This window comes from Pogoniulus pusillus, chromosome 14 (assembly GCF_015220805.1).
Source record: "Pogoniulus pusillus isolate bPogPus1 chromosome 14, bPogPus1.pri, whole genome shotgun sequence".
Classification (NCBI taxonomy): Eukaryota; Metazoa; Chordata; class Aves; order Piciformes; family Lybiidae; genus Pogoniulus; species Pogoniulus pusillus.
Genome location: NC_087277.1, coordinates 24,101,039 through 24,120,226, shown reverse-complemented (window position 1 = coordinate 24,120,226; position 19,188 = coordinate 24,101,039). Strand labels below are relative to the sequence as shown.

The following is a 19,188-nucleotide window of genomic DNA, read 5'->3' as shown; positions in this document are numbered from 1 at the left end:
AAAACCGAAGACTTGCTAATTCCTGCAGGTTGACTCTCTTTGATCCCCCATCTAATTGCTTTTGATTTACCCTTTCCGCAAGCATCCAGAAAGGGACTGCAGAATGGAGGGCATTTAATTTCTGCTGCCATGAATGAGGTAGTAAACAGTGGCCTGATTTAAAATTTACTCTCCAGACTCTTGAGCAAGACCAAAGAAAGCAAAAAAAAGTGGGAGGAAGTTGCCAGTCTTGTGTTTCAGTGCACCTACTTAATGACAAAAAAAAGCAACGTGGCTTGCTGCCTTATGAGCAGACGCTGCAGTCTTGTTTGCATATTAAAAGCAAGCATATAGTCAGAGAAGTGGAAGGTAATTAAAGGCAGCTCAGTAGAGAAGCAGAGTCAGAAGAGTTTTTTTAAACCCCAGTTGAAAACCCAGCTGATTACTTAGAGTGTGACAAATCTGACCTTTTCTAGAAAGTACTGAGCCTTCAAACGGCTTCACTTTGGCTCCACTAAGTTACGTCACTGCCAAATGTAAAGAGGAACATCCTCCTTGCACCAAAACATTTGGATTCATGACATCTTCTCATGTTGTGAAATGCAGGAACCAGCCAGAGACCTTGCAGTCTTCTCTGGTTTTGACATCTCTGTCTCAAACTCCTCCATAGCAGAGGAACAAAGCCACAGCTACTCCATCAAAAAGCTCCAGGCACTAGGTGTATCTTCAGGTTTTTGTTTTTCTGTTCAAAAGAAAATAGCTATGGGCTTCACTCAGCCTGACACGAGACCAAACGGGCCAGAAATTGTTATAATCCTGACGTGGGAAACAGCCCTTGGGTGTACATCAGGATTTCTGTTGTGACTTAGAAAGCAGCAGCTTTTTCACAGAATATGACAGTAAATCTCTGCTCACCTGACAGAATGTGACAAAAGACTGACCCAAACTCAGGGAGCCTGGTAATGCTATGTTGCTGTCACCTCATGGCACCTCTGTCCCAGCATACAGTGCTGGCAGCTGCTCTTTCTTTTGAGATGCAGGAATCAGGATCTTGCAGCTCAGTATGGACTGAACCCAAGGGACTAGATCTACACTTCCCCAGAGATGAAGCACGAGGCTGTGTTCAGGCTTTGATTTGTCCTGTACGCTGTAGATACCTGCACTAGTTTTGTGTTTGGATTGATCTTGTTTGCTACCTGATCACTGATCACTGTGTGCAACACGTCCACTCCCAGGTCATAGCAATCTACAGGGTACGGTAGCTCAGTAACATGTGATACCCCAGTAGGGCTCGTGGGGATATTGGGAAGGCTTGCACTTAAACCCCATAAACTGCACTGGGATACTGACCCCTTATTGCTCTCTTGCTGTGCCATTTGGTCATTCATTCTGGCTGGAAAAAACCTCTGAGATCATCGAGTCCAATAATTATGTCTGATGCTCCTTTGCTCTTGAATTCTCTATAAAACGGTATGCAAAGAACGGTGACATTGGGGAATCTGTCCCCCAGACTCACAAAAATGTCCCCGGGGAACCAAAATTCTGGAGACCACTTTTGGACCCCAGGGGCACCGTGGGCAGGACTGCTTCACCACAGGAGGTGCAGGGTGGTGTTTGTGCCCCAAGAAGCATCCTGTGGCGGGATGGCTCCAGCAGTGTCCCCCCGTTCTAGGCGCAGTTTCCCGGGCCGGGGTACAGACAAAGGGTACGTGTGTCCGTGTGTGCGGGAGGAGGGCGGGCAGGGCCGCGACGCGACGTGCCCGTTCTTGCCGCCGCCGCCGCGGGCGGGACTCGCCGGGCGGGGGCTCGGCGGGGAAGGGGCCGGGGCGCGGCGGGCGCCCCATTGGCTCTCGCCGGCGGCACATGTCGTCGGCCCCGGCTATAAAGGTTGGTCGCGGCCCCGCTGCAGCCCGCTCTCCTACCTCTGCGCTTCCCAAGGGACACAGCCAGCCCCAGCGCCTCCGCCGCCATGGCCATCGATGCGTTTTTAGGCAAATGGTGCCTCATCTCCAGCGAGGGCTTCGAGGAGTATATGAAGGAGCTGGGTGAGGAGCAGCAGCTCTCCGCCTCTGCGAGGGAGGGAGGGACGGAGGAACGGATGGAGGGTGCCGGCCCCGGCCGCTGCGAGGACGTGCCGCAGCCGGTACCGGCCGCCGAGGCTCTGTCCAAGGTCTGCGGCGGGCGCGGCGCCGGGGCTGGTGCGCGGCGCCCGGGCTGGGCAGGCGAACCGTGGGCGGCATGACCGAGAGCTGCAGCGGGGCGGCGGCTGTCAAGGGGATGCCGCGGTGCCTTGGGATGCGGCAGCGGGGGGCAAGGAGCAGACTCCTCTTCCCGGGCCAGCTGCCGTCCCGACTTCGTATCCGAAAGATGTCGGTCACCCTTTTTGCCCCGTAAATTGCCCACAGGTGCCGGTGCCAGCAGGCGCATTCCCGTCACCCCGCTGCTGCCCAGCCGTCACCCCTCTCTCTGCCGGCAGCACCCCGGATTATCAACCGGTGCTAGGAACCCGGCTGCGATTAGGCCGGTTTGCTCCTCCCTCTGCCAGCAATGCCCGGGGCGCAGAGCCGGGAGAGGCCGGCACTGAGGGACCGGTGCAGGGGAGAGAGCTGCGGGCTGCCCTGGCCGGGGAGCTGGGGGCGGCTGGGTATGCCGCCCCCGGATCTACTGCCGGACCGCGGCCGGGCTGGCTGTGCCCGGCTGCCGCACGTGGACCTGCCGGGCCTGGGCTGGCTCTCGGGGCAGCCACCAGGGACGCCGCCTCACCAGAAAGGCACCTGGGCTGTCTCCTCACCAGAGAGCCTAACTGGATCGGCCGCCCGTGGGTGACCGACAGCTGAGTGCTGCCCGAGGCCGTTTATATTCAGCTGTGGGCAGAATGTCTCGGGGGACAGTTCTGGCCTGTACTCCTTGCTGTCAGGTTGCCCTACATTTTGTAACACAAAGTTACCTAATCGAGGACAGAGCTAATACCAGGAGCCTCCTCTGCAAGTCCCGACCGACCACCTCCTTAGGAAGCGCCTTGGCCTATAGGTGATAGCCACCTTGCAGTGTCTGTGTAGCCCAGCAGCCATTGTCTTCTGCAGGTGATCCACTGCTGAAGGTTAGGGTCTTGTCCCAAAAGGCGGAAGATATGGCTTTGAATGTCTTTGGGGGGAGGAGAGGGAGGCATTTTTCTTGTGCTCTTCATGTGAAATACGAAAGGCATCAATGCCTTTACAGAGAGCAGAGGTTGTAACTATTTCGTAAGAGGCCAGTCAGAATGTGATAGCTGTGATAGGAGAAAGCTTCCTGGACTGAGTCCTTTGAGAGACTTTGGAGGAAATTCAAGAATGTTAAGCTCAGCTCCATTCAGCCATGGATTAGGATGCTGTGCTGCTCACACCTAACAGCAGGGCTAGGCACTGGCCGAGTTGCAACTTCAAAGCAGAAATTAAGTGGTGCAACTACAGAGCACCTCCCATGTGTAGGTAGCAACTGAGTGGTGTTTGTTTATTTTCAGGTCATGGTCCTAATCTGGTCACTTTTTCTTTTTGCATTTACAGTTTAGGCTATCAAATATATTTGAAGTCACACTTTAGGAACCAGTCCTTTATTGGATCACTCCTTGACTGCTTAAGAAACCCTCTGCCACTGATGCTATTGTTGCACCATAAATGAGATTTTGCAGATTCTGCTCATTCTGTACAGAAGAACACTTGAGGATAAACAAGTCTGCATTTCAATCCTTGCCATATGGAAAACATAGGCAGCATATATTTTCATCTGCATATGATAACTTGGATTACTCTGGACTGGATGACAGAAGGGGAGTGGGGATGGGGTGGAGTCACCATAACAGTAATTTCCAGTTCTGGTCAGAAAAGCTGGGCTGAGGAGGACTAGTTTGTGTTCTGCAGGCTCAAGTTCAGGGCTCAGTCCAAGTTTCTAAGCTGAGCCTGGAGACAGAGCAGATGCGAAGTACTTTGGTTTTGCGTCTCTCAAGGAAACCTTTGCTTTGTGGACTTAGCCCTCATCCACTTATCCTCTCTACTCCCAGGGAGTGCTGTACCGTTACCAGATAGCAGTTTCGGTCTACACCAGATACAGAGTCCAGACACTCACTGACTTGGTGGCATTTCCTGCTCCTTTGGCTTCTTAGCAATTCCTGGTTCCATTATGCACTTCCCAGTTTGACGGATTCACATTTGTTGCTTTCCTACTCTCTTATTTGTATCTTTATATGAAAGGCCCAAGCAAAACCTTCAAGCAGTGCACACAGGGTCTGAGCCAGGGTGAATCTTTTTAGTTGAAGTTTTGAGAGCTGCTGTCTCAGATGATGGATTTCCAGTCACTCACAAAGCTCAGTTCTCTTGCAGTCCATTTGGGGTTTTGTGGGCGTGTGCACTGTTTTGCAAGATAGTGGTTTTCTAATTCACAACTACATAGTTTAGACACAGGATGCAGAGGATGGAACTTCATTAAAAATTGCATGTTTGCCATTGTGCATGGAGTGATGGGAGAGTATTTCTTGAGGAAGGTGGTAATCTGTCAATTAAATAGAATCTAGATTTTTCAGAGTGTTCAGAACTTCAAGGGAATAGTTCTATGTATTAGTTTAAGCTTTTGTGCTTGTTTTACAGTTTATTGTTGATTTCTCTTTGTACAAAACTCAGTGTTGCATTCAAGGACCTCTGCAAGTGCTCTAAAAGGCAAAAGAAACTTAGTTTCAGCTCTCTGAGGAAGTGAAAGCCTCTGAGGAAGCAAAAAGGCTGCAGACAAGCCTTTTTCCTTTCCTCATCAGTGGATAATTTAAAACATCCTCTTTCGTGGCTCTTGAGTGTTGATTTTCAAGTGTACTTAAGTGCCTAATTAAATGGGAATTAAGTATTTGAATTCTTGTGTGGCCCTAAGCTTTAGGGCTTAACTGACTTGGTGACACTCTGTGCCTCTCGCCTTGCAGGTGTGGGTATGGCCATGAGGAAAATGGGGAGCATGGCCAAACCAGATGTTTACATTATTAAGGATGGGGACACAATCACCGTCAAAACAGAAAGCACCTTCAAAACTTCACAGTTCAGCTTCAAGCTTGGTGAGAAATTTGAGGAAAACACATTAGATGGCAGGAAAACTCAGGTCAGTATACAAGAGTTTTCTACTGAAATGTGGGAATTCTTTGGGTGTTTTACAGATGGAGATGTTACTGAAAAATCCCTGTTGACATCCATACTAACAATGCTTTCTCTGTTGAACAGCTCTCTCTGTCTCACTGATTTTCTTTCTTTTTTTTTTTCAATTTTGTTGTTGAAGCAACTTCCAAAGAGGGAAAGTGCTGAAGCCAATAATGTCTTGTGTATTTAATTGTTTTGATTCTGTAGCAGAAGTGTTGTGCTAGTAAAACTAGCAGACTTCTAAATCCCTGTTAAAGCCAAATGTCACTGCATTTGAAGCCTGTGGAAAAAAATCCTATTGATGTTTAATCAGAGGCAATTCAGCCCTGGGGTTAATCTTTCTGCTCAGTCTCCTATTTGCACAGCGAGAGAGCTGGGGTCAGTGTGCAGTGGGACAATAGACACACCAGATGTATGTGAGAATCACAGTCCCTAATCTCCAATATTAGAAGGCCAAGATCTCTTCCCTGCACCAAGTAGGGAGAATATTCACTCAAAAGTAAGTTAGACACAAAGAAGCCCTCAAGTATGTTTCTCATTTCCATGTGTGAGTGCTCTCTATGTACTATTCCCCCTTCATCCACTGGCAGTTCATCTGCTACCGCAAGATCAGATAAATGTTCCACAAAAGCTCAAAGCCTGTGCACAAAGAGATGAACAAAGGACATTGTCTGCTTCTGCTAATTGAAATTGTGCATGCTGTCAAAGGCCTGCCTGTGCACTGAGAGAACAAGCAGTGAGGTAATGCAGGAAAAGGATCAATAAAACGTGTAAGATAATATCCTGGTTTGGGCTGGAGATTTTCCCTTTGGAATAATGTGTTGGAAAGTCTCAGTCTCCACCAGATGTCATTAATGAAGTAGTAACGTTTGGGTTCTTCTTTCAGACGCTTATCAGCTTAAAAGATGATGGGTCATTGATTCAGGAACAGGAATGGGAAGGCAAGAAGACCATAATAACACGGAAGCTAGTGGATGGACAATTGGTGGTGGTGAGTCCAGTCCTGCTTTCTGATCCTTGACTGCTGCTGGCCAGTAGCCTGAAAAGCAACTCTAAAAGACCTTTCTCCTTAAAGTTTGTACTGAGGCAAATCAGTAAATCCACCTCTTTGTCTTCTAGGAATGTGACATGAATGGTGTGAAGTGTGTTAGAGTCTACCAGAAAGCATGAGGACATCATCATGTTCAGTAGGAAGTTACTGCAAAGAACTCAGTTCAGTGGACAGAGCTCCTCTACACTCCATGTTTTCCTTTTCCCTGTTTTCTAGTATTTCAATGGACTGAGTAGCTGAGTGCAATCCTTTTTAAAAGCCGTGATGTAACTATTATGTAACTATTCTGAACTTAGGAGGCTGTTAAATAAAATGTCAAATATATGAAGTGGAAATGTTGTTACTGTAGTGGAATTGCAAAATGAGGTTTTATGAAAAACTGGGTTTGGTTTTAGGCTCTACTGCAAACTGCCTTCAAATCAACAGAATGCCATACATGGCACTGAACACTTGATTCAGCAAGCTGAAGTTTTGACCAACATCCTTAATTGCTAAGATAGGAATATCTGAAATAGAAAAAGTATTCAGAGTCCAGGCTCCAGAATTGTCTCTAAATTGCATCTTGCAAAGTAAATAGAATGGGATGGGTATGAGGCACTTAGTGCCATGGTCTAGTTGACTGGATAGGAATGGGGATAGGTTGGACTGGATGATCTTGGAGGTCTCTTCCAACCTGGTGGATTCTATGATTCTATGACAGAAAGAAGCTTTATTGGTGTTTAAGTAGAGGAATGTATTTTCTGAGGTTAGCTGTTTGGGTTTTTTTTTTTGTTTCAAACCCACAAATTTCTTACCTGAAAAAAATTCTTGACCCAAATTTCTGAAATACTGCCTAAAACATAAAGCTTTGTCTTATTTTTTATTTTTAAACTGGCTTGAAGCACCTAGAAATGGAGTCTATATGCTTTTAAGTGCCATAATAAATAATCAGAAACATCATTGTCTTGAGTATTGCTTTTACACTGGGTGAGAGACAGAACCTGCAGTGCTGTTATCCTTCCACAGAGATGTCAGATCAGGCAAAAGTTTTAAACGTTTAGGTGAATTTCTGCCACACCAGACAAAGAAGTCCTGAAAGTGCAGCTCTTTGGTGACAGGTGCTGGGGAGATTGCTCTCAGGTTCAGAATCTGGGGGGTTATGCAGTCACACACTTACAGCCTGCAGCATCAAGCCTTGCAGAATCTACGGCTGCTTCAGCTCCACTGATAGTTTAGCTGCTCAGGGCATGTGCCCCATTGCAGAGCTCAGTCTAATGGCAGAAGAGTGTTCTTCGTGCTCATTCTGCCAACTTTGGAAAATTGGACCATTTATCCTCTTCATCATTTCCTGACTATTTATGAATCATCCCCTTTACTCTGAAAGAGTTTATAGCTGGATCATGTTTGTGGCAGGTTTATTCTTTTTCATGATTCTGTATATTTCCCCTGGTCCTCTAATGTCTCCTTTTTGAGTTGGCCAAACTTCCTATCCCTTTTATATGCTATTTTTCCATACTTTAATGTCAGCCCTGAAGATCGAAGTCATAGACTTATAGAGAATATTAGAAACAGGGTTTATTATTAGGAAAAGAAATATTCACACAGGAAAAAACAGAATACAAACTGATCTGGTGAGGTACCTGATCGGTTTATGATCAGAAATACAATATCCAGTAGCAGGAGAATGGGTGCAGCAATCCATGGCACGATGTGAAAATCCTGTCTCCCTCTCGAAAGAAACATTATTGCTGCTTTAAGTGGGACATTGTGCTTGCTCTGGTGTCACTGGTCTATCACTTACAGCTGCTTGTTTACTCTTCTGATACCGACTAGTGTTAATTGTTTACTTTTCATTTGAATGGAAAAAGCTTCCAATGCCCTTTGTAGAACATCCTGCTTTGCTGACAATGAGATCAGGTCTTGTAAAACAAAAGGCAGAAGAGTATCCTTGCAGAGCGATTTCCTTGGGAAACGAGGCTTATAAAGCCTGTGTTTGTGTGTATGCGCTCTGCACACATCAGCCACGTCTGATGTAGAGGCTAGAGATCCCAAAGGTAATTATTCTTCCCCAAATGTCATGAAAAGTAGGCAGCCAGATGTCTCCTGATGAAGGAGACAGACCGTTAAAGTGCCCTGATGATGGAAGTGACATGTTGCTTGACATTAAATGGAAGAAAACATAAGCCCTCTTGGCACAGGTTAGAAGATATCTTAAGTACAGAAGCTGACCAACGGCAAGATGAAGATCAACAGGAAACTGGATTTTTGTTAAGGGCTAATCCTCCAGAACTACTTCAGCTCACATATTTATTTGTTTGTTTGTTTTTTAATAGTACCTTCAGCCTCTGTTGCTGGTAACTTCATTTGAAGTGCACTTTGACACAAAACTGTTGTCTATACAACCTGTTTGTGTTAGATTAGAGCACATATTTAAAATTCTAATTGTCTTGTAATACTGCAAGCCAAGATTTATAATGCTTAAGGCTAGAAAATACATCTCCAAATCCCTTCCATTCGTTCTACAAGGCAAAAGTTCTACTCTTCATAAAGGGGCTTTGCACAATTTCACAACTGGTGTGAACCAGTTGTCCTGAGATTTGAATCACTCTCTTTAATTCAGTAGATCACATAAGACAGTGGGAGATAAGACTCCCCAGAACAACTGGAAAAGAAGAAATTACCCGTTATGCAGCTAGAACTGCTGGATAACACTACAGAATTAGGAAACAAGGAGAGATGTTTTGTTGTGACATTTTACTGCATGTTTGGGAAAGTATTTTGAAGGGTTAACAGGAACATGTTCAGCAAACTGAAGCTGCAAAGTAAAACTTGCTTGAAGAGAAGCAGTTTCTGTATTCACTGCAGGAATTGCAATGGGCTGGGATGCTCAGGGAGGTGGTGCAGCCACAGTCCCTGGTGATGTTCAGTAAATGTGTGGACATGGCACTTTTCTGGATGTGGTTTTGTGTTGATAGTTGGACTTGATGATCTTGGAGGTCATTTCCAACCAGAACAGTTCTATGTTTCATGTTCATTTGAAGTTATGAGCGGTGTCCAATCTTTGCATTTCACTGTCTTCTCAAACAGGTGTAGAATCATAGAATCATAGAACTTCTGCTATGTTTACATATAGAAGGGGGCTGGAGGATATTGTTTGGTTTTGCTTGGGTTTTTAAAGGGATTTGGGTGGAGGCTTTTTGGGTGGTGAACTGGAGTAAAGGAGTAGAAAATGAAGTTGTTTAGCGATTTAGAGCCAATTTTCTACCACATCAGGGAAATCTCTTGTCTGAGCTTTCCAGGAACACTATTGAAAGAGCACTGTGCTTTAGGGAGAGCGTACTGGCTCTATACAATGCTCAGACTATCAAAGATCTTCCTGTTATGGTTTGGTTAGATGATTTATTTCAAAACTGTTGTCCTACTCTGCCTGCAGTCCCTTCACATAATACCGGCTTTTCCTCTTCCTCTCCCCTTCCCACCTCGCACATCAAAGTTCTTGAAAAAACAAAGTCAGTGATGGGAAATCTCTGAGTTTTCTGAGGGTATGGTCCCACTGTTTGCTGTCAGATGTCCTAAAAAAAGGCAGTGATTATTTCTTCAAGTGTGGAGGTCAAATGCAGGAAGATGGTTTTGCTCTGCCAATAGCTACTCGGGCAATATTAACCATGAGCCTCAAACATCCATGCAAACATCCACACTCTATTTTTTTTTCTGGTTAGAACCTAAGAATCTGTTATTGGTGAGCCCAGGAGCCTCATTTCAGTGCATCCTGGAGCCTAATTCTGTGTCTGAGGTCGGTGTCAGAGAAGGTCAGATCAGATGCCTGTAGATTTTACACAAAAACTCATGCATTAAAGTAGTTTCTGTGAAGGAGGTGCCTTATAAAGGACTTGTTTTCTACTTTAAACTATTGTACAAAGAGAAAAGCAGTGATGAAGGACAGCTCCAATCAGACCTTTGTGGGTGGCTCCCATCTCTGCCCGAGTACGTGCTGATGCAATGAATGGGTCAGAAACCCCTTGCATTATGTTGAGTCATTGTGTTTGTAGAGAGAAAAAAATATTCCACTGAGTGAGCTCATGGGTGGGAGTTAAGTTATATTAATTATTCTTTGGTGCTTCATTTAATTCCCATTGTTCTGCCTTGGAAGGATTTAGCACTATTTTCAGACATTTTGGAGAGAGTCCAGCATCTGTGTAAACACAATTTTGTCCCATAGTTCCCCTTCTAGTTTTGGCTTTTCAGCCCTTGTATATATAATTAAGATTTTGATGACACCTCCCAGAACAGTTTTACTTCATACTATTATTTCAGAGGAAAAGGAAACACTATTAGAGACCCTGCTCCCAAGAGTGAATTTGGCTTCCTTTCCAGCAAAAGTGTTTTCAAAATCAATTCCCTCTACCAGATGGTCTTAATTATATTCTGGAGATATTTCCAGGTGAAGACCATTACAGTTTCAGAAGAAATGTGTATTTTCAGCAATAAGGGCAATCCAGAATCAGTTGCAGATAACACCTTGCAAAGATCTGCTGAATCCCAAATAGTAAAGCTGAGATCTTAAAATAAAAAACACATTTGCCTCTAATCACAGACGTAGTTAACTCTGAAGTTGAACACCAGAAGACAATTATCCCACCCTGAGGACTATGCATACTACCTATCTAGGACTAGACACTTGCTCCCACATGCACAGTATCTGGTTCCCTCCGAAATTCATGCTTGAACACAATGGTTCTACCTTCAGAAAAGGCATTAGCTAAGGCTTCAGCTGTGCTGGTTCATTGTGCTGTGCAAGTGGCCACCAGAAAAGCAAAGGACTGAGCACAGTTTTCAGCCTGGGCTGGTGGAGCATTGCTGCTACAAACTCAGGTTGTCAGCCATAGTTCCCATTCGTGTAGACAGAGGCTCATGATTTAGAACTGGATGGACATCCCTTCTTGTGAGTTAAAGCAGAGTTTGTGTGAGAGGTTGCACAGACATCTGCTGGAATTTCCCTTTTCCCAGCTGCTAACTCTTGTGTCAATTGTGCCATTGGTCACTGTGATCAACTGTTTTCTTACAGACAAAATCCAAATTTTGGTCCCAGTTGGTGAGAGTTCTCTGTCCTTGTTGTACCCATGGCTTCACATTTCAGGAGATGCTTGATACTTCTCCATGACTCCTTCCATAGAATTTGCTGGAGAGCTAACTGCTGCTTTGAGGCTTCAGCATGCTGAGCTGGATTTCCCAGTTGAACTCCTGCCACGATCAAGAGCTAAGCCTATTTATTATAGAGGCACTGATGATATCTTACCAAGCCACAGCCTTCTCTATCAATGACAAGCCTTACATTACTTCAGTAGGGTTGGATCAGGCTTTAGTAACTGAACACTACTATTAGAAATTGGGAGTGAATGATTAATTTTAAGGCACATTACTGACTCTTTAAAATTAGATGATAAAGTTTTCATCCTTGATGTTTGTAATACTTATGATAAGAAACTTCACTGCAAATAGAATTTGAGCAGCAAGTAAAGCTTGATAGGTTCAGATTTTTACTTATTTATTCTGGTAGGTTGGTGAGACCAAGACTTACAAGAGAAAGGAGGGGTCAGTGTTGCCAGTATGGTTTGGTTATTCTCTCATTGTCTTACTTCTGGAATGAATTGAGTTGGGCAGGAAGCATATCACATTCTCTTGGTGTTCTTATTATTTAATTACATTATAGAGAAAACATTTCTTTTACATGGCTTATTGGTCTTGAATAGTATCAACAGATTTTAGTAAGAAGGCTCATACAGGAGTTTGGGTTGAAAGGGACCTTAAAGACTGTTTGAACCCCCATGCCACGGACAGGAACAGCTTCTACTAGACCATAGAATCATAGAATCAACCAGGTTGGAAGAGACTTCCAAGATCATCCAGTCCAACCTAGCACCGAGCCCTATCCAGCCAACTAGACCATGGCACTAAGTGCCTCATCCAGTCTTTTCTTGAACACCTCCAGGGATGGTGACTCCCAGGTCCAGGGAGAGGATATCCACAATATCCCTGGACAACCTGTTCCAGTGTCTCACCACCCTCACTGTAAAGAATTTCTTTCTAATATCCATCTTAAATCTCCCCTCTTCCAGCTTAAAGCCATTCCCCCTTATTCCCTCAGTTGCACCTCACAGTAACATCTCACTGTCAACTTCAATTATGTTATGATGACATATAAACAAGGAAAAACATTTAGAATGTTTATGATCCAATGTTTTTGTTCTTTTTTTTTAATCTTAGTGCTTTTGGGGAGATTTTTGGAAGAAAACACCTACAAAATATGTTGTACAGTATTATCAGCCATGTCTGTGCCATGATATAATGTTGCTGAGAAGAAGGCTGTAATTAATTTTTGACTGCTGCATGCAATAGGGTGTTGCAATTACTAATTTCATGTTGTAAAATGTCACCTACTAAGCAGAGCAACTTTCTTTGCTTATTAAGTTGCATGTAGTTACATCAGGGAGGAAAAAGGAAAAGTGATGCTATTTTATTGCTGTGAGTCCAGTGGATTCCAAGGAAATCCAGAACAACCAGATCAGTTCTTTGAAGAGCTCTTACATTACTGGTAAAATGATAGATTGCTTTATGTGACTTCACCTGTTACTTTCAAAAGATGTGCTTCGATGGAATTTGATGTAATTCCAGATATCATGTAAAAATAATAGGTTACATGAATAAAAGCATGATTTCATTAACACAATTGCTCTTAATGCCCAAGCAGTGTAGGTTTTCTCTTGTGATTTCCATTTAGTAGGTGCATTTCACAGGCAGATGTCTTGTCAGGCAGTGAGGTGTGACCTCTGTTTTTATGACTGTGACTTTCTACCAAGTAAAAATGTGCTTCCTGAGAGTTCTGATGAAACTCAGAAGTTAAAGGCTCATCTAATGACCACTGTCTCAAAATATTCAATGCCTCCTAGAAGTAAAAACCCATGCACTGGTCACTTCTTTTTATTTATGTGAAAGAAAACAATTGTGAAGGACTGGTAGGCAACTACAGTGTATTTTTTCTGTCCACTCTCTGATCCTTTGGTGAGGCTGAGTCTAGAATTGCACAAAGTGAAAGTCTTCTACAAAAGGAAAGTTTGATCATTTCACAGATTTTGCTTATGCTTTTATTAGGAAGTTTAGAAAGCTTTTGCTTATTTCCCTCCTGTGACAAGATTAATTTAGTGGAATTCATTGAACTAACTTTCTTTCTTTCTTTCTTTCTTTCTTTCTTTCTTTCTTTCTTTCTTTCTTTCTTTCTTTCTTTCTTTCTTTCTTTCTTTCTTTCTTTCTTTCTTTCTTTCTTTCTTTCTTTCTTCCTTTTTTCTAAGGAGTCTTCTCATAGTCAATATTCCCACTTTGGTATAAATGGATTTTCTATAGGGTTCTTTATCAGTATTTACTGCCCTAGTTCTATATTCTAGATATATAAACAGAGGTTTAAAGCTGGATGAACTCAGATGCTGATTGCAGGTGTAATAGCACAAATAAAGTTTAATTCTACTCTAGATACTTATTCAATTTCCCTCTTTTCTGGGACGATCCTGAACTAACCACTTTTCTATTTTCTTGTGTGCTTTGCAATAACTTGCTCTTTCTCTGCTTTCCCCTCCCTCTTCCCTCTCTCTCTTTCCCTCCCTCCCTCCCTTCCTTCCTTCCTTCCTTCCTTCCTTCCTTCCTTCCTTCCTTCCTTCCTTCCTTCCTTCCTTCCTTCCTTCCTTCCTTCCTTCCTTCCTTCCTTCCTTCCTTCCTTCCTTCTTTCCCTCTCTCCCTCCCTCCTTCCCTCCTTCTTCATTACTATTCCACTTATATCTCAAAGAAGTATCATAGAAGTATCATCCAGAGTAGGAAGGGTCTTTCACAGCTCATGTAATTCCTTCTCCTGTCCCAAATCTGAATCAGTGATGTGTGTATTGTCTCTGATAAAATAACAGTTGAGCTATTTGTAAAACATTTTGCTAATGGAGATTCCACATCATCAATATTTTTTGAATATTGAAGAAAAATATTAGGTCCCATCTTTTATTGCAAAGTTCATCCCTGTCCTCTCTCATAAGCTGATGTTGGTGAAAACATCCCAGACAAGGTCTTTTCCTCTTACCATTCCTCTCAAACAGACAATTGCTTTCTTGGCAACTCCATCTCTTAAGAGTTTTTCACTCCATGGGTTCACTTCCACCTTTCCTACAGGCTCTGCCCATGCATGCAAGACAGCATTGTCTGGTGTTCTGCTATCTGCATTGTTGGCAATGAGCAGGGACTGATAAGGTCTTGTTATCAAACTGATTGTTTCTGCAGCTTCTGTTTACCCTGGGTTTATACCAGGCAGAGTCTAGTCAGATTTGGGATGTATCCCAACAGCTGAGGATGCCCTGGTCACTGGTGGTACTGTGCCCTGTGAAGTGACTCTGCTTCTCTGCTGACCCAACAGGTCATGGTTTCTTGGCTTGCCTGCAAGTCTGAGGGTTGTCATGAGAAAATGGGAACATGGTTTGGAGTGGAATGAGTCAACTCAGTTTCCATTTTTAACTACACTATTTAGGGCTGGGATGAAGAAACAGATTATTCTTTAGTTTCACTCCCACCATCAGACATACTACTTTTACATATGAGAAGAATTTCCTGCTGTTTCTGGTGGCATAGAGCTTACACTTTGGTTACTGGAGGGAGATTTTCTTCCTGTCATTGTAGTAGCAGCACTCCCACAATATGTATTTATTTCTCTTATAACCATCTACAAAGGGGCACCTAACAATGGTTCCTTAGACAAGAAACTAGACCATTTGTAAAGTTTGAGAGCATCTATGGAGGTGACATAGGATCTATTGTTCACATACTTCTTGTAGGCACTTAAATCACGCAATTGCTGTGATTTCAGCTTTATCCTTTCACTTGACAAGCCCAGAGAAGAGTTTTAGCCACTTTGATACACTGTGGAGTCTGACTCATTTCACCTAACCTAATATGAAGCATCACCCAGCTGCAGTGTTCTGCTCCTGTCAAACCAGGGAAGAAGTGGATATGTGACCTGGAATTGCCAGATGGCAGAGTCTAAGGACTAAACTGCTAGGTACACAGCATACATACTTTGTTGTCTTCCAGAGATACACAGTGGTGTACTGTAAGGCTAGAAGCCATTATACAGTAGGAGGTACACAGCTTACACAACACCCAACCAGTCTCACAGGAGTTGGTGAATCACATCACATACTCCAATCCATGAGCCACATGAAGTGCACACAAACATTTATGTATACATATATTTATGTGTGTCTCTGCATGCTTACCACTTGTGCTTTAATGTGTCTGTTATCTAGCTGTGCAAATGGGTTTTGTTTATGTTATCCCTATTAATGATCTTCAGTGGATATTTTGTGCTCAGGGCAGACTGCTTAGAAATAGGCACTGCTTAGAAATAGCAATTAGTTGTGAATACCTGGCTCTGAGGGAGTTTTGGATTATGTTGCACTCCATTGTTTTGATTCCTTTCAGAAACTGCTAAAAGCATTGGACGTTGTTATCTCTACCATCAAGAGCATTTTTTTCTCCAAGAGCCTCCAACAAAGGAGGTTCTTGAGGTTTGGCACACTTGGGTCACTAGACTTTCTAGGCATAGTCTCCTGATCATCCAGCACAGCTTGTGTGGCTCAGTCACTGCATCCAATCATGACTCTCAATGGGCTTGCTGTGCATCAGGAGGGTGTCTGCTCTTGATCTTGCCTTTTACAGAGTTTATGCAACTCAGAGGATCTTGATAGGGTATTAGAAGGGGCTTCTTCACATTGCAGTTGAATCCACCTAAGATCTGAGGCCATGGCTGTGGAAACATCTACATTTTTCTGTGAATAGAGGGGAAGTTGTGGGTGATGGGACATTGCTGAAGTGTCACATTGAAAAGATAACTCTGTAAAGAGTCAGAAATGAGCTGACTGTAACATTTTCTGTATTTTCTTCAGGATGTGGAATTGCCTGAATTGATAGCCTTGCTCCATCCCAGGTGTGCCCTTAAGTTGTTCTTTTAATGCTGGGTTGGTGCCGTCACCCATAGCTCCTGCGCTCACCTCCTGTTTCACAAAGAGGATTTGGGCAACTGCCTGACCACCTCTATAATCACCATATCTATAATCACCTAGTCCCACCCCAGATGTTTTTCATATAGCTTACATGTTGGCTTACAGAGGGTGGTTGCCCCAGACAGATATGCCACATCGCCAGGGAAAGAACTTGTTGAGCTCTGTGTTTTCTTAGGTTATTGTAGGCACTGTCTTCTAGTAGGTGATACTGGATCCCTTCCTTCTCTGCCCGACCCTCCTGGTTATTCATCTTCCTCTAAGTATTTGTATTTTTCTGCCAGAACCACTAGGTGTCACAAGTACCCGCAGCTGAGCTAGGAAATCCTCTGAAATACTCTCCTGCAGATCTTGAGACCTTGTTCTTATCAATAAGGCCAAAAACTGTGGCACAGACTTGCTGTAAATGTGGGATTTGCCAAAGGAGGAAAAAAAAAACAGGTAGATGCATCAAGCTGGTGCTTACAGAATAGGTCCCTAATGTTCTGCACCAAACAACTGGGCCTATGAAGGAGTTAGATCTGCCTTTAAAGAGCTTTAATTCAGCTAAGTATGGTAAACTAATACATTTGATGTCATCTGGAAGATCAGCAGAGTGGATCTAACACAAGGAAATATGCTGGCGAAAGAGGGTGTGTTGAAGTAGAAAGTGGAAAGGGCTCCACTCTGAAAATAAAACCTTATGGTTGAGAAAGAAAGCAGTCTTCAGGTTAAATTTAGATGATTTTCAAATGAAAACTTAATAAGCCATGCCACTAATGAGATGCATCTTCCTCTTCTTCCCACTCTTATTCCCATCTGCCTATTTATAAGCTACTCAATCATTCTTGATGAGCAGCCTGAGTTCTACACTAACTGGGAGGACACATTCTCAGCTTCCCAGTACACCACTGGATTGCTTTTTGAGACACTATTTCTGAAGATGATATTCCAGACTTGCAAATGTTACAGGATGTATTTTTTAGATCTCTTTTTCCTCAACTCTGTAAAAGTACATTTTATCGTTGGTGTTTCTGTGGTATTTTTAATTGCAGGCAGTCATTAAGGACATTGAAATGTTGACGTGGGTCCAGAGGAGGCCATGGATATGACAGGCTGGAGCACCTCCCCTGTGGGGACAGGCTGACAGGATTGGGGCTTTTCAGCCTGGAGAAGAAAAGGCTCTGGGAAGACCTTAGAGTGGCCTTACAGTACCTGAAGGGGGCCTACAAGAAAGACAGAAAGGGATTTTTTACAAGGATTTGTAGTGGTAGGGTGAGGAGCAATGGATTCAAGCAGGAAGAGGGGAGATTTAGAGCGGATATTGAGAAGAAATTCTTGATGGTGAGGGTGATGAGATACTTGAACAGGTTACCCAGGGAGGTTATGGCTACCCCTTCTCTGGAGGTGTTCATGGACAGGTAGGATAGGACCTTGAGCAACTTGGTTTAGTGGAAGCTGTTCCTGCCCATGGCAGGGACATTTGAATTGGGTCATCTTTAAGGTCCTTTTCACAGTATCACAGTATCACAGTATCATCAGGGTTGGAAGAGACCATTCTGATTCTATGATTTCCATTTCCAGGCTCCCCCTCCCCCCTCTAGTCCATCACTCTAGCACCATGCAGTACATCCACCTGTATGCACATCATTTGTCCTTTTGCTGCTCTTCAAGGCTTGGCTTGGTGCACCATCATACTTCACAAGCAGCACAGGAGAATACTTTCAATATAAAAGGCAAGAAATCCAAATGCTGCTCTTTGGAGTGTGAGCTCAGCTAAGCCTCGTGGCAGACACAGGCCTTTGAAGCTTCCCAGCTTACACCAGCTGTGCCTTCAGCTACAGCAATGTGTAAGGAGATGATCACAGGTCATGGAAATCATAGAATCACAGAATCATAGAATCAACCAGGTTGGAAGAGACCTCCAAGATCATCCAGTCTAAACTGTCACCCAGCCCTATCCAGTCAACTAGACCACAGCACTAAATGCCTCATCCAGGCTTTTCTTGAACACCTCCAGGGACAGTGACTCCACCACCTCCCTGGGCAGCCCATTCCAATGCCAATCACTCTCTCTGTGAAGAGCTTCCTCCTAACATCTAGCCTGTACTTCCAAGGAGTATGTGTGAACATTAGTCTGGTGGCAATTTGGCTGCCAGTATTATAAACTAAAAGATCACACAGTAGCCATCTAAAAGCATTGCAGCTGGGCAGGAGGACCTGACTTCCCTATGTTTCCTCCTTCCCCAATTCCTACAAGTCCCTTCCCATACATTTCAGGAATTCTCTGTGAACTGCATGCCAATGACTTTGTATTCCAGTGTTGGCTACATCACTGACTTCAATCCTTAGCATTTGATTTGTTTGAGACCAAGAAGAGATTGTATAAGAAATAGGCTTGATGAAAGGCTTTGATGCTTCCATGGATCTGCTCCGAGTGTACTCTGAAATACATCTCTCCTCCTCTCCTCTTTTTCCATATTTCTAAATTGTTTTCCTCTAAATTAGCACAGTTTTTATATACAGAGATCTGAAACATTGCATGCAGTTAGTGGTTTGATCAAATGTGTATGACATTCGAATAGACAGACAGTGTTGTAAACCTGAAGTGGCTGGCAAGGTGAGTGCATAATGGCTTTGAACTACACCAGCTGGTGAATTTAGGCACTGAGGAGCACTGCACAGCTTCTGGAGTTGGAATGCATCACTCTGAAAGAGGCAAAGCCCATTCACTCCTTTTCTAAAACTGTATTTAAAAGATAAGGATTGACATCCCTGTGTTGCTGTGAGTTCTTGCTTAATAAAACTGAGCAATGCTAGTTAGTCATGCCATACAGTGCACTATCAGTCAAATGAATCACTCATACAAGGCAGCCCATTTGGCTCCTAAATACACTCCTCAGAGTGAGTGCTGGCTGTTATTGACTGTTATTAAGTAGCCACCTGCTGCACATTTACCCCATTATAT

At 43.7% G+C, this 19,188-nt stretch overlaps 1 protein-coding gene across 1 annotated transcript; it reads left to right on the top strand.

The window, feature by feature from the left end:
- The first annotated feature begins 1,767 nt into the window (after window positions 1-1,767).
- Window positions 1,768-7,116, top strand: LOC135181424 (fatty acid-binding protein 5). Its single transcript, XM_064154600.1, has 4 exons — window positions 1,768-2,024; window positions 4,919-5,091; window positions 6,013-6,117; window positions 6,246-7,116. The coding sequence occupies exons 1-4, from the start codon at window positions 1,949-1,951 to the stop codon at window positions 6,294-6,296; spliced, it is 405 nt and encodes a 134-aa protein (XP_064010670.1). The 5' UTR covers window positions 1,768-1,948; the 3' UTR covers window positions 6,297-7,116.
- The last annotated feature ends 12,072 nt before the right edge of the window (window positions 7,117-19,188 follow it).

Bases quoted from the DNA above. Each gene is read 5' to 3' on its own strand.
- LOC135181424 (XM_064154600.1), top strand. From the start codon at position 1,949: ATGGCCATCGATGCGTTTTTAGGCAAATGGTGCCTCATCTCCAGCGAG. The intron at 5,092-6,012 runs GTCAGTATACAA...TTCTTCTTTCAG, and splicing joins TAGATGGCAGGAAAACTCAG to ACGCTTATCAGCTTAAAAGA. The intron at 6,118-6,245 runs GTGAGTCCAGTC...TTTGTCTTCTAG, and splicing joins TGGATGGACAATTGGTGGTG to GAATGTGACATGAATGGTGT.